Source organism: Harpia harpyja, chromosome 17, assembly GCF_026419915.1.
Source record: "Harpia harpyja isolate bHarHar1 chromosome 17, bHarHar1 primary haplotype, whole genome shotgun sequence".
Taxonomy (NCBI): Eukaryota; Metazoa; Chordata; class Aves; order Accipitriformes; family Accipitridae; genus Harpia; species Harpia harpyja.
Window position 1 is genome coordinate 28224429 of NC_068956.1, and position 13642 is coordinate 28238070.

General features: G+C 35.7%; 1 protein-coding gene across 6 annotated transcripts in view; it reads left to right on the top strand.

The window, feature by feature from the left end:
- The window catches only part of NBEA (neurobeachin), a 511508-nt gene that overhangs the window by 186414 nt on the left and 311452 nt on the right, over positions 1-13642 (top strand). For 5 of the 6 annotated variants that reach the window (XM_052812195.1, XM_052812196.1, XM_052812200.1 and 2 more), the window contains 3 exons: positions 301-408; positions 2140-2308; positions 3705-3800. In XM_052812195.1, coding sequence (XP_052668155.1) covers positions 301-408; positions 2140-2308; positions 3705-3800 — 373 coding nt within the window. The remainder of the gene's footprint in view (positions 1-300; positions 409-2139; positions 2309-3704; positions 3801-13642) is intronic. The other variant, XM_052812198.1, reaches the window with a different exon arrangement.

Consider the following 13642-nt stretch of genomic DNA (forward strand, 5'->3'; position numbering starts at 1 on the left):
CTGTAATCTGAAATAACCATTTGTGTGCAAATTATTATCTTAACTCTGGGAAGAGATAGAGTTGTTCTGAGGTACTGGGAAGATGTAAAAATTTATATCTAAATTGTTAGTATTAAGACAATAATTCAAAACATTGCTTTATTTTTAGAACCCTTGTCTGAGTATTATGTTGGAAGTATATTGGTAGTAAAAAAGTATCTAAGATTGATGCAATATCTAAAATAGGTGTCAAATTAAGGTTCTAACGGAAATGCTTTGATATTTGGTGGGGGGGGAAATCTCACTACTTTTTATTTTTAGACTCCCCTTGAAAATGTCCCTGGCAATCTTTCTCCTATAAAAGACCCTGATAGGCTTCTTCAGGATGTTGATATTAATCGTCTACGAGCAGTAGTTTTTCGTGATGTGGTGAGTAATATGTGCTGTAATTCTTTCTTCTGCAAAATCATAACTTATATTTTGAAAGAGATTTTGATCGTACCTGAATTAAAAATATCCTTCACGTGTTGCACTTTGTATATTATCTGCAAACCATCTGCTCGTGGCTTTGTAACTACCAGCCACTTTCTGCACTTTAAAATTATACTGGTAAGCTATTTGAGATTAGTAGATAACTGTGTTTAACAGTCAGACTTGATCTTATGTTAGCCAAATAATCACAGCCAGAATAAATCAGTTATGACCTATGTTGATTAAAACTGTATTACTAAAGGTGTCAGCTATTTGTCCAACCAGGGTAGGAGGAAGAATTATTATATGTGTTACAGAACTGCAGCAAACTGATTTATAAAGACAAGTTTTACTTCTGCTGAACATATATATATATACACATACTATACATCAATATGTATAAAAATGTTTTTCAGATTTGTCTGCAACTGTTTTTAGCATAAAAACCATTTTATGTTTACTGCACCACAATGTGTTTGTTTTTGAAAGCAGTACAGTAAGAATTATTATTATATATACGCAAATAGATATGTTATGTTTAAACTTCTCCAACCTAAGTTCAAGTGGATTGAAGGCTGAAGTTAGAAATAGCTTTAAAAAGAAGAAAGTAGAACTTGACACAAAAAAATTTGTTAGGATGACCCGATCATCTTGAAAGGGCAAGGTTGAATTTGGGTGGAGATCTTCTGTCACCTACTCTTTTCTTAACCAGAGGAGAAGAGAATAAGGGAAATACTGTTTCTGGCATTTCTATGAAAGAATAAGAGGATTTCTAGTTATTTTAAGAACTGCAAAGACATGCAGCTAAATTAAATAATACCTAGAAAACACGGAAAGCAAGCACTGGATTTGTAATAGAAAATCCATACTTCTGGAATTGAGACATGGTGAAGCCACTATAGGAGTAGATAGAGGCTGAAGTCTTAATTCTACCATGTTGGGTTTTACACCATAATAATAATAATAAAAGAGATTTCAGTTGAACTACAGCAGCTTAAGCTCAATCAGGATGATATCTAAGATGGTAGTTGGCATACAACAGCGGACTACGTAGGGTGGGAGGAAAAAACGACAACAAAGTCGTCATGGTCCTGGCATTTACTTAAGTCAGAGTCCTGGGAAACTAGGACTGCTGCTGGCAGTCCTGTTGAAGGAGAAGTCAGAATGTACGAGCTGGGATTTATTGCTGGAAGAAAAACAATGGTCATATCCCTCCTGCTTTTTCATGTTACCAGAAGCTGTTATGCCTGCTTACGCATCCAGTGTTAGCTAGAAAAGCATCAGCGAGCTTAGTTTTCCCTCTCAGCAGCAGTTCCCCTTACCTTCTCGTGGCAGGACCTTCTGGAGTCTCATCCTTGGGGCAGCAGAAGTCAGTCGCCCTTGCTGTTGGGAAGCCTTGAAAGCACTCTCAGAGCAGAGTCAGGCCTCTCTTCTGAAAAGCCTTTTGACTCCACAGTCCCAGAGATTTGTGTAGTTGCCAAATTACCTGTAGAATTCAGTACTTAATACATGCTGTGTGTATAGTACTTCACTGAAAATCCATTAAGTCTTCGACATAATCCATCTGCTACTATGCTAACAGATACAACGTCTCAGGAAGCTATTTTTATTAAGCTGTGTGATGATCTTGTATGAAAATTGTATGGAAATGTCTGATATGATAGATCTGTTCCTTTTTCTCCAACACAGGACGACAGCAAACAGGCTCAGTTCTTAGCTTTGGCGGTCGTCTACTTTATTTCCGTTCTGATGGTCTCCAAATACCGCGATATACTAGAACCACAACGAGAAACTGCAAGGTCTGGGAGCCAGGCAGGTAGAAATATCAGACAAGAAATAAATTCACCAACAAGTACAGGTACATTTGTTTTCTTCAAATGTTATGTGATTTTTGTTTTTAGAACTGCAGTTATTTTAATACAAAGTATTTTTAGTGAGTAGCTTAAGATCCTAATAGGAAATTACTTGCTACTTTCTTCCTGTATAATCATTCGGTTCTTTAACATACATTGGCAGATTTCAGTTATTCTGTATATTTGCTTATAGGGTATAACTAATTTGCATTTGCATATTGCTTTTTTATGCTTTTTTTTTTCTTTAATTTGAAAATAATTAAAAAGAAACAGGGTGCCTGATGGAGTTAAGGCTGTAAAGTACAAGATAGTTGATCGGCACAACTTCCTGAATCTGTTATTTGTTAGGAAGAACAGATATCTTTAACTCTCTACCATGAAATGCATAAACAGCAAACAGAGCTGTTTGCCCATGTGAACTCCTTTTGTTTGAGTGAGGAGGTTTGTGAAAGGGTAGTGGTGGAGGACTGAGTACTTTCTTGGAGTCCCGCTGCGTTGGTGCCTGCATTTAAGAGCCTATGGAAACAATATAATAAAAAGGAAACATTTCTATTGCCTTCTTTGACTGAACTGTTCGTGATTTTTATTAGTAGTAGTGGGTTTTACTAGCATGTGTTCTTCAGCCTGAGAGGGAGGGAGTCTGTTAGCTGTCAAAACCCGTCAGAAATTAGGGATCCAAGCTTTACCCCGCTTTGTTTCAAGTATTTTACACTGTCAGTTCGGTGGATTTTTTCAAAAACTGATTATGACTGTACCTTCCGTGTTAAAAGAGCTGAAAACAGTAACTGAATTTATCCATGAAGCTCTTTATGTATGTTTTTCTACTTGTATTGATTTTTAATTACCTTCTTCATTTATAGAGTTGCTAATTTTCATTCTTCATAGAATTTGTCTTCCGATTTGTGTCATATTTACATTTAGTCGTTATTTTCTGATTCATCATGATTTTTTAATTTACTACTTATACATAATTTTTAAAGTCCATGTGCTTGTAGGCTTTCCATTTTAAATATACTACATGAACGTAGTCAGTTATGAGAAATCATGATTTTTTTGTGCCTTCCTGGTTCTATGTTATGGTTCTGCACTAAGAAACTGCTGGTTTCCGTGAACTATTTCATCCATGATTGTCTTGCCTGTGTACGTGTGTATGTATATATCTATCTATCCGTGTCTCTTTTTCCCCATGAATGTTGCTCTTGGAATGCCCAAATAATAGGTATGCTGTTTCCTATCTCTTGATACAGAAGTTATCTTCTTCCTTTAGCAATGCATTTTTTTGTTGATAATACCATATTTGCATGTTTCAATGAGATAGGATATCTGTCATGGATCCACAGTGGACCAGGCCACACATGAATACTAGCTGGCTCACATTTGATTCCATGATTTTCTCCACAGTTGTGGTCATACCATCTATCCCTCACCCAAGTTTGAACCATGGATTCCTTGCCAAGTTAATTCCTGAGCAGAGCTTTGCCCACTCATTTTACAAAGGTAATATTAACATCATCTCCTAACCTGTTTGGGTGTTCTTATTTAATGTAATGTAATTCAAGAACTAACTGTGATGTAATTGTTGATAAATAAGTATACGCCTCAGGTTACATGGAGATCAGACCTGACGATACCTTTAAAACTTCCTGCCTACATTTCTCTAGGAAATCTCTTTCCCACTTTTACTACCATTTATTAACTTTACTTACTATGAAATAAAATAAAATTAAAAAAAGAAAAAGCAGTCAGGAGGAGGGAATGGATATAGAAAATTTTAAATGCTTTTGGTTTGTGGTTATTCTGCTACGATATTAGCTCCATAAAAGTAAAATCAGGCCTATTTTTAAAATATTGCATACCACATAAAGTATGTAGTACTTTTGTAGTATTCCCTTTCCCCATACCTTTTCCTGTTCTTTTGCCTTCCTTTCTCGCTTTTTTCCTTGCCCTCTTGATGGTATGTAAACCTCTGATATTGTATGTATTGTGAATTATTTTATGCCTGTTAGTTAATGTGCTGTGCTGTGCTTTTCTTGAAGGAAACTGCTTTTGTGACCACAGCAACTATTATATGTTTTGGGCCTGATCTGTTTTGTTTGTTTGTTTGTTTGTTTTAATAGATACTATATAATGTAGGGAATGTTTTTCAGATGTCATTACTTGAAAAGGAGAGGGTTACCTGAATGTAACTTAAGCTCAGTTTGCATGTACCTTTCCCCATCTATTTGCATGCACTGTGCTGCAAATACAGAAATGTAAAATATGTTAAAAAATGTAATCTGATGAAAAAGATTGATGAAAAAGCTCTTGGTATAATTTTGAAAAATCTCCATGGGTAAAAAGATTGCTTTATAAAAAGCCTAAGAGTTTTAAAATTGCATCCTGTTTAGAAAGAACAGAAATAGTTAACTTCCTACTTTAGTAATAATGCAACTTATGTTTATCATATGCTGTTCTGGGAGCATGATGTTAAAATATTCATTACATCAACTTAAACTATCACTATGTTAATCTGGCATTTCTTAAACTTTGGTGTGTGCATGTATGTATATTATAAATTGTTTTAAATTCTAACAACTAGTAAGGGTTTGTGATTTTGATTAATAAGACTATTGTCTGCCATACAAAGAAAAAAATATATTTTTGGACATTCAGTTTGCTCATGTAATATTCTTTGTTGTGACATAGTTGCATTTGTATGATTTAATCCATCGTTGATAAAAAAAGGAATCATTTGCTCTTAGTTCAGAAGAGTACTACAGCACTATGTGGTACTACAGAATAAACCCCTAAAACTTCATTAAATGTGGCTTTCTCTCTTTTTTTTTTTTTATTTTTTTCCATTTATAGCATGTTTCTCTGTATCAGGCATAGGATATTTTGTTTTTAACCACCTTTGCTTGAAAACTGGGACTGGTTAGACTGCCTTAAAACACAGTTATTGAAAGACATTTTGATTTTTATTAAATTTAATACAGTAAAAATAAATTATGCAACATAAATGAGATTATATTGCTATTTGTACAAAGCTTGACATTTTATATAATGGGTGGCAAAAGGAGGGGAAAAACAAACAGTTTTTTCTTCTTATCCACATGTAGTACATGAATAAAATGTGTAACGAAAGCAGAAAAAAAGTTTAAGAAGAAATGGAGGCAGCCTTACAAACTCACCAAAATATTTCAGATAAAGCATTTTTTAAGAATTGTGTCTTCTGTACTATTGTCTATAGTACTTGTTTTACCTTGAGCTCAAGTAAAATATAGTTTTGTTTTTAAAATAGTTCAATAGAGCGATAGTAAAAGTGTGAGCAGGATACAAAAGAAAAGTTTTTTGGGTTTAGAAACAAATTATTCAATAAAGGAAATGTTATCTGTAGGCAGTTATTTTATTTGTCATCATGTCCTTCAAGGTTTTAACTCTGAGGTCTCAGCCTCTCACACCTAACTGCTTTACCCATTAGAGAAGAAAAATGTTTCTGCTTTTTATATTCAGAACCCAGTCCCCCAGTTTTGAACACCATTAGCAGGAAGTGAAATGAAAAAACCTTGCCAACACTGTCAGAAAAGGCTAAAAGTCAAAACCTATTTTGTCATTTCAAGAATCTTTCGTTCCAGTGGCTAAGCCAATTGGTTTCTTTTTAGTGATCTGACATGCTTTCAGATGTTGACAGCAAGCATGTAATATTTGAATATTATTTTAAATTTTAAGGTATTTTAATATATTATAGAGTGGTTTAATGCAGCATTTAAAAGTAAATATGTATTTTTAAAGCAAAATCCTATTTATTAAAAAATGGATTAAAATTCAGTTGTTACATGGAAGTAAAGTCTCTATATTTTATTCATTCCACATGACACTAAATGGATGTAAAGGATTCATTCTCTGTCAGTCCAATTCAATACAGCAAATTGTATCATTATTGTTAGAACTTTGGGACAGATCTCTATGAATAAAGGGAGAGGAATTGGCTACTTAAGAGATCCCTTTTTAGCCGATGTACTCTAACTATCTGACCAGAAACTTGTCAGGGGAAGGGTAAGATAGGAGTAGGTATATTACTGGTATTCAAGTAAGATACTGATTTTGTTCTTAGTGATGCTTCTTTTTTCTTTCTTTACATGGGGCAGTATCTTTAGTTAAAATATATTTAAGGCTGTGTGAGACCCTACTTGTCTCAGGCACGTTACAGTATGTGATTCGTGTGTGCTTCTTATGAGCAACTACAGCTGGTGTCAAGTGCAGATTACAAAAATTTTAAACATCATTATAATTGATATGAAGCTTTTTGGTTCTCATCATATAAAATGTTGACCTTTGCCTAGTTTATTGATGATATCATATGTGAATAAAATGTAGTACTGAAATAAAAGACTTTAAAATAGGCTTTGCAGGGAAATATATTCTACCTTTACTTAGAAATGTTTGTAGGTGGTAATATAAGGATTTAATGTTTCTTTTACTGTTAATCAAATATTGTTCTCAAGCTATATGTTATCCTATGGTCCTTAAAGGAGAAAGGACATACCTGGGAAGGAAGAAAAAACAGTGGTGTCCATGACTACCCTTAAACAATAAAAATGTTTATTTATTTATCGTGTTCTATACTTCTGTATTTATTTTCGTTTCTAAGCTGATCCATGGGGAGGAGAAGCATTTGTCTTTAGCTGTAGATTTACTCCTTGTCATAAGTTTGTTGCAAGCGTTTCTCCTACTAGTTTCTGATAACTTTAAAGGGTCTGCAGTACTTCTGAAACAGTCTGTGCTTAGTCAGACAAAGCAGAACTTGCAAAATGAAAAGAAAGCTCCTTCTCTTTTCAGTTTAGGTCATATATAATGTCACTCTTTGGAGTAATTTATTATCACAGTCTCAAGGAAAATAACAGATCAGAACTATTCTCTTGCATCTGAAGGATGTCTGAGAAAAACAGTCCTACAAAAGTAAATGTTGCCAGACTTGCTTCTTTCTGTTCACAATACCAAAGAATTAGAACGCGTTAGACTTTTGGGATGTCAAATGGCTCGGTTTCTCTGCATTTGTGAAGATTTCAAAATGGAGACTTTAAACCAAGAATTATTTAAATGCAAGAGCCTGTCAAGTGATCTAAAAAGTTGCCTGGCCTACAGACCTTTTGGTTCATCGGCTTTCTTCAACTGTCTGTGATGAAGATAAGTTCTTCAACATAATTAAAATATTGAGGTGTAGTAAAGATGGGAATAGCATTAACAATGTCTTTTCCAGACGGGAGAGTTGTTTTCACCTGACTAGTCAAAGATGATAGAAACATTCTTTATCATTCTCACTGTCTCTGTGACTGGGGGTATTCCAGTATGACCAAAAGCTCTGTACTACATTTTCAGGTTTTATCTCGAAATCATCAGTCATATGTGAGTTGTACTTTCTGGAAAATATCAGTAGTGAATCAGTGTCTGAGCTAGTCATCCTAGTCTCCCTTTATAGTAGGTGGAGAGAAGTTAGGGCACATTTAGGGTACAATTCATGTGATCTGCTTTAGAGATCTCCTTAAAAGTGAGATACATCGGGCACTAGAAATCCCTATCTTTTTCCATTCACTATAGATATCATTGTACACCTCTGCCTTGGTCAGATTAATCTGGCTCCTTTGACAAGGTTTAACCGAACTCCAGACACAAAACTTGCTTTATGACAAAAGCTGGCATGAAATTCTTTAAGGCACTTAATCCAGTCTGATGACATTATGTGCCTCGGTAATATCCCCATCCCATAGATAGCTATAATTTGTTACATATATGTTCATAGATACATATTCTTCTTCATAAGTACTACATGTATATGGTTTGAAAGTAGGAACTATATATCCATCTAAACAATTACATAATGTCTTCAACCTAATGGTTGGCAGGCATGTTCCCTTTGTACCTGGCATCTAATACAACTGAGCAATGCGTATCATTGTTCCTCCAACAGCCCCTTATTTCTTCTCTACCTAACATTGTGCAATGCAACTAATCTGCACCGTTCTCCATTGTATTTTTGAATACTGATTTGTTTTGTTGTATGGTTGAGGGGATTTTCAGTTTTCTTCTTCTTTGTCTTACAAGTATTCCAGTTTCCCTTTGTGCCTGCTGAGTGCTTGAGATCCTCAAAGGAGACTGTTCCCTGCAGTCTGAGGTACTAGCGAACTCCTTTATAAAAATCTCTGGCTTTCATCTTTAGCAACATCTTCCACAAAGATCTCGTGTGAGAAATCGGAGCTGTGTTGTATTTAGTAGGGAAGCAGTGCTAAAGCTTAAGCTCTACTCCTGGTGATGGGGGATGATTTTGAGTCCTCTGAAAAGCTTGCTTTCAAATTCAGAACGATGAAGATAGTCCTAGTAAGAAAAGCTGCTTCCCATGGAAGGTAGACAAGCTGCTTCTGTTTTATTTTGCAAGCAAATACATGAAATGAATCTTAACGTCAGAGGAGGTTCAGGTCTTCGTAGGAGGGTTATCAAGAGTCTTACAAGGCTTCTGACTTACTGGCACATTCTGAAAGTGCATCTGAGCAGTGGAACTTGCCCGTTCCCACAGCTATTTTAAGATAAAATCGTGTCAGTCAAGACATCATTAGTGGTCTTTACTTTTGGTCAGTAAGAACTACCCTTGTGAACTGAGCATAAAACACTGAAATTTGTATTTCAGGAATGGCAGCAATTGGAATAGCTTAGGAAATAATGTTTTGTTTTCGGTTGACTTCTCTGGTAAGATAGGGATGTTTTCCCAAAATTGGTATGAAAATATCTCTCTTGTGTCTGGAAGGTGTGGAAGTTGAGACTGAAAAATTGAGAGTAGCCCTTTCTCTTACCAGGTAGCGGGTAATGGATACATATTTTGAGAGCAGAAATATCTTGTCATTGGAATAAGGCACAGGAGAAATAGAGGAGCGCAGTATCTTCTGTTAATAGCAGCTAATCAGCCTTATCACGTAAAAACCAAGTAACTTCTTCAAATTACAGCTACAAACTTGAAACAGTTTTAGCTATGGTGGTCAGGATCACTTAAGATGAGTTTTCTCAATTCTGGTCGTTATTGAAGCTATCCTTGCTTACCTTGAAGGTTTATTGGACTACTCTTTCTTTCAACAGTGCTTCCACAGCTCTAGCAGTGGAAAAGTGTGAATAATCTTTTTTTACACTTCAGCTGGCAGCCTGTTAATTACTGAGAACACAACTAATGTTAACCAAAGAATGGAAGGATATTTTCAGTTAAAAACTGATGTTTCCACTTAGCATTATTCAGGAGTGTTTCAGAAATGAAAGCACCGCAACAGTGCAATTTACCTTAGAACATATTGTGTGAAGAAAATCAGTATGTAGCTTATCACAACATTTTATCAAAAATTGATTGGCTTTTAAACTCCCTTGATATCACTGTCTGTATTTTTCCCAAAGCACTGTAAATGAACAGATTTCTTAAAGGTATGTGCTGTGGATGGACTGGCAGCCATTGATTTTTTTTTTTTTTTTGACAGATTGAACTATATTAAAAAGTTGCAGAAACAGCTTTTTCTTTGAAGACAAGTAAAGCATCAAGTTTTTCTGATCTCATAGGTATACAGTACTCAGGGTATTGTACATTGCTACACTGTTGTTTGTATTGCTAATGTAGTAGCATAGAAATTTCCAGCCTATTTTTAAACTAAATATTTTGCATAAGGGTAGCAGTCTAACTATGCAAAGTGGACTAACTTCCACTGCCTGTCAAAATATCCTTTGCCTCCACAAAGTCCTGACAAAATTCATGGCTCCATCTTCCTCAAAATCTAGTTGTACATATGTTTTCAAGAAACTGAGGGAAATGTTATAAGGGACATGGATGATAATCATGAGAATCATAAAATTCAAATTCTGCTGAATTTCTGCCTTCTGCTCAAATTATCATACTACTTTCCTGATGAAATACATACTGCATATTCCAACTGCTTCTGAGAGGACATGCATTTGAAGATCATGAGACAGTAATAAATACATCTTGATCTAATATTTATTGCCCTTCACCAACTACTTAAGGCATCAGAAGCGAGGTTTGCACATGTATTTCATTATTAATTGATCAGTCATTATGTACACATGAAGCAGTTGTAATAGGGATTTTTTTTTTAAGTAACATCAATACTTATTTTCATTTGTACAAATTACAGATGTTTTAAAAGTGTTTGATTTTTCAAAGCAGTGCTTCATATAAAAAATTTTTAGTATAAGTTTCATCATATGTATGGAACATACTCTGTGCTTCACTGTTAACTTCTGTTGCTGGATGCTGTAACCTAGGTGACAGAATTTTTTTATTTCTTTTGCAAGAAATGTCTAATCACAAAAACATCAGCTTTCTCAGCATGTGTCAGAAATACAGATATTATTATAGATAACTGCCAACTAATCTATTTTTTCATTATCTGTTCTTGAGTTTACACAAGATGAAAGTAAAAAAATAAATAAAGAAATAAAACTGACAAAAACTAGGGAAATTCACCTAGAAAAAATACATATTATCATATTGTTCCTAATTTGTATTTGTTTTTTGTTTCAGATGTAAACAGCTGGTTTTACACTCTAAAGTTGACATGTCTTTAATACAACTTTTCATTTTCTTACATTTATTTTAAGTCTTTTTTAATTAATGCCTTGGTAAGGCATTGTTTTAGGACGGCTGGCGTTTTGTTTGGCAACCAGGTAATCAATCAGAGCGATGTCCAGATGTCTTATCTGTCAAGCACTGAGTGAAAGAGGTTTGATTAGTAAGGAAGAATTTAAGACATTGCCTAAACAGATCAAGAGTTAACGTCTGTCACAGGTGGCTCTTTTAATACTCTTTTTTTGGTCAAGGTAGAATGAGCTGCCTTGCATGCCTGCCTGAGTCCAGGAGCGATTGTGGGGAAACAACTGATAAGACTTTTGAGGAATTTGAGCAAATAGAAGCAGTTTCCAGTGAGCAAAAAGAGAAGACGCGCACTTACAGGTGTCCAGCTGTGGAAAAGGGCCGATGATGCCTTTGTCCTCTTCAATCTCTTCCCAACCTCGATTTCCCCACCCTAAGTCTCTCCTGCTCCGTTTCAGAGCCTCTCTTTTTTCTCCTGATCCAGACCTACATCCTTTCTCCGCACAAACCCACTCTGGTTAAAAGGAAATTCCCAACCCTCTGTCTTAAATCTCTTGTCTGGAGACCTGCGCCCTTCCAATTGCCAACCCACCCCAGAGTCTTTGACCCGAGCTTCCCCGGTGCCCCAGTTTTCAGCCGTGTTCCTCCTGCCCTCAGGCATTCATGTCGGAGCCCTGTGGAATCCCTGCTGAATCTGCGCCGGTGCGTTGCTATCCTTGCAGAAGCAAAGGGCCAGCTTTTGGTCTGGCAGGAGTTTCAGAAACCTGGATAAATGGTCTGGCTAAATAACAGATGCAGGCTAAGTGCAGGCTGCATTTATCAAACGTTTTCCTAGATGAAAGACTGATAGTGCAAGAATGGCAAATAGCAACCCTAAGCCAGGCTCTTTTTTCCTCACTTTTTTATAATTCAATTAATAAGGAAACTTGTTTAAAAAATTTTTAGAACAACAAACGAGTTCTGCAAAATAAAAGTCAGTGTTGCTCAGATAGCCTTGCCTCAGAAATAACAGAACGCCATGAACTCCGTTAGTGGGGCACAACTAAATTTGCCTATTAATACATAGTTATTACGTGACAAGTAATACTGGGCAGGCTGCCAAAATGAGTACACGTTACATGGTTGGGCCGTGATCCCCATCACTATACAGGGAATTTTTACTCTGGTCTCTTTATAACTTTCACACAGAAATAGAAATGCCAACAGGAGAAAAGGTCCTGAGCAAATACAGAGCAGCTTGGCGTCCTGATGTTTCTTTTAGGGTGATTCTTCTCCCCGTTGTGCCCCAGCCTCTGAGGACATTTCTATTGCAACTCCATTCTTGGTTACTCCTTTCAACGTACTTTTAAATCAGACCCTTATTACTCTCTGATTCTGTCCCCATACTTTGTTTCTCATCTCTGTTTAACTGTGCTGCTTCTCATATATGAAAACCAGTAGATTGATGCTGCTAGGATGAATTTTTTCACTCTCTCTTTATAGCTTAGAGCTCAGGAATTGATGAGTTGACTCTGTCACCTATGGAGGAAGCTATAATATCGCTGCCTAGGTGGATTGAGAGCATTCTCAGCTTGCAGTGTCCTGGCCCTGAAAGTTTGTAGAATACTACAAAGGGGCATGTAAAAGGCAGCTGATAAGGTTATTATCAATGCCTTAAGATAGCCACACAGAAAACAACTCATAAATTTTCCAGCACACATGCAGACTGAAAGGTGGCAGCAACTCCTATATTAAGATTGCCCCAACCCTTCCATTGCCAAATGTTGCTATATTGTTTGCAGCAGAAATTTGACAATTATTTGAGATAGAATGACTTTCAAATAAATTTTCAGCCATATTGTAAGCAGTTAAAAAGAATAATTTTCATACTTTTTTACTTTTGAAAATTTTTAGCTGATTTTTATCTAGTAGGGAGGTTTAATGAAATGAAAAGGCAAAAAGACCACAGGAATATACACACAATTTTTCCATTTCTTTAAAGTAAATAAAGATTAAAAGCAGAGTATTTTGTGTTGTCATTTTTTATCACAGCAAAATTGTATATGTTTACCACAGATATGAAATGTGTCATTATTAAGTTAATAAACATGGGGGGGGGGGGTGTATTTTTTAGGCATATGGAAGCAGTGCAAGAGCTATTTAGGTAACTCAGTAGGTTAAAACAATTACAATACACTTCATAAATCACAAGCAAACAAGATATTTTAGGGAAGGAGCGTGACGGATGAGGTCACCAGATATACAATATGTCATTTAGTTAACTTAAGCCCATATTTTTCCCATAATGTAGTAGATGAACTCATTAGTTACAATGAAAAACAGTAAAGAGGAGGCATCTGGCTTCCAACTGCCAATTTCTGACAGGGTTAAGATCGCTAGATCTAGTAATGTTTCTGCTTTGTCTACTGACATGGCCTTGTGCTGCAGAAAACTGATGAGGTTTGCTGAAAATTTACAGGCTTACTGTCACAATGTTATAACATGGACAGATGCAATCAGTTATATTTTTGCTTCTGTTCATGTTTATCATTTTGCTAAGTTGCTTTGAGTATTTAGGATTTTTATAAAAGCATACGCATGACCCATTTAAGATTTTTCTAAATAACTTTATGAAGCAGGATTCTTCATTCCTGAATTCTGAAGGCTACAGAAGTGCTATGACACAGAATAAATGAACATAGAATAAAACTTGTGGATATGCAGTGTTGTAACTAAAACTGGT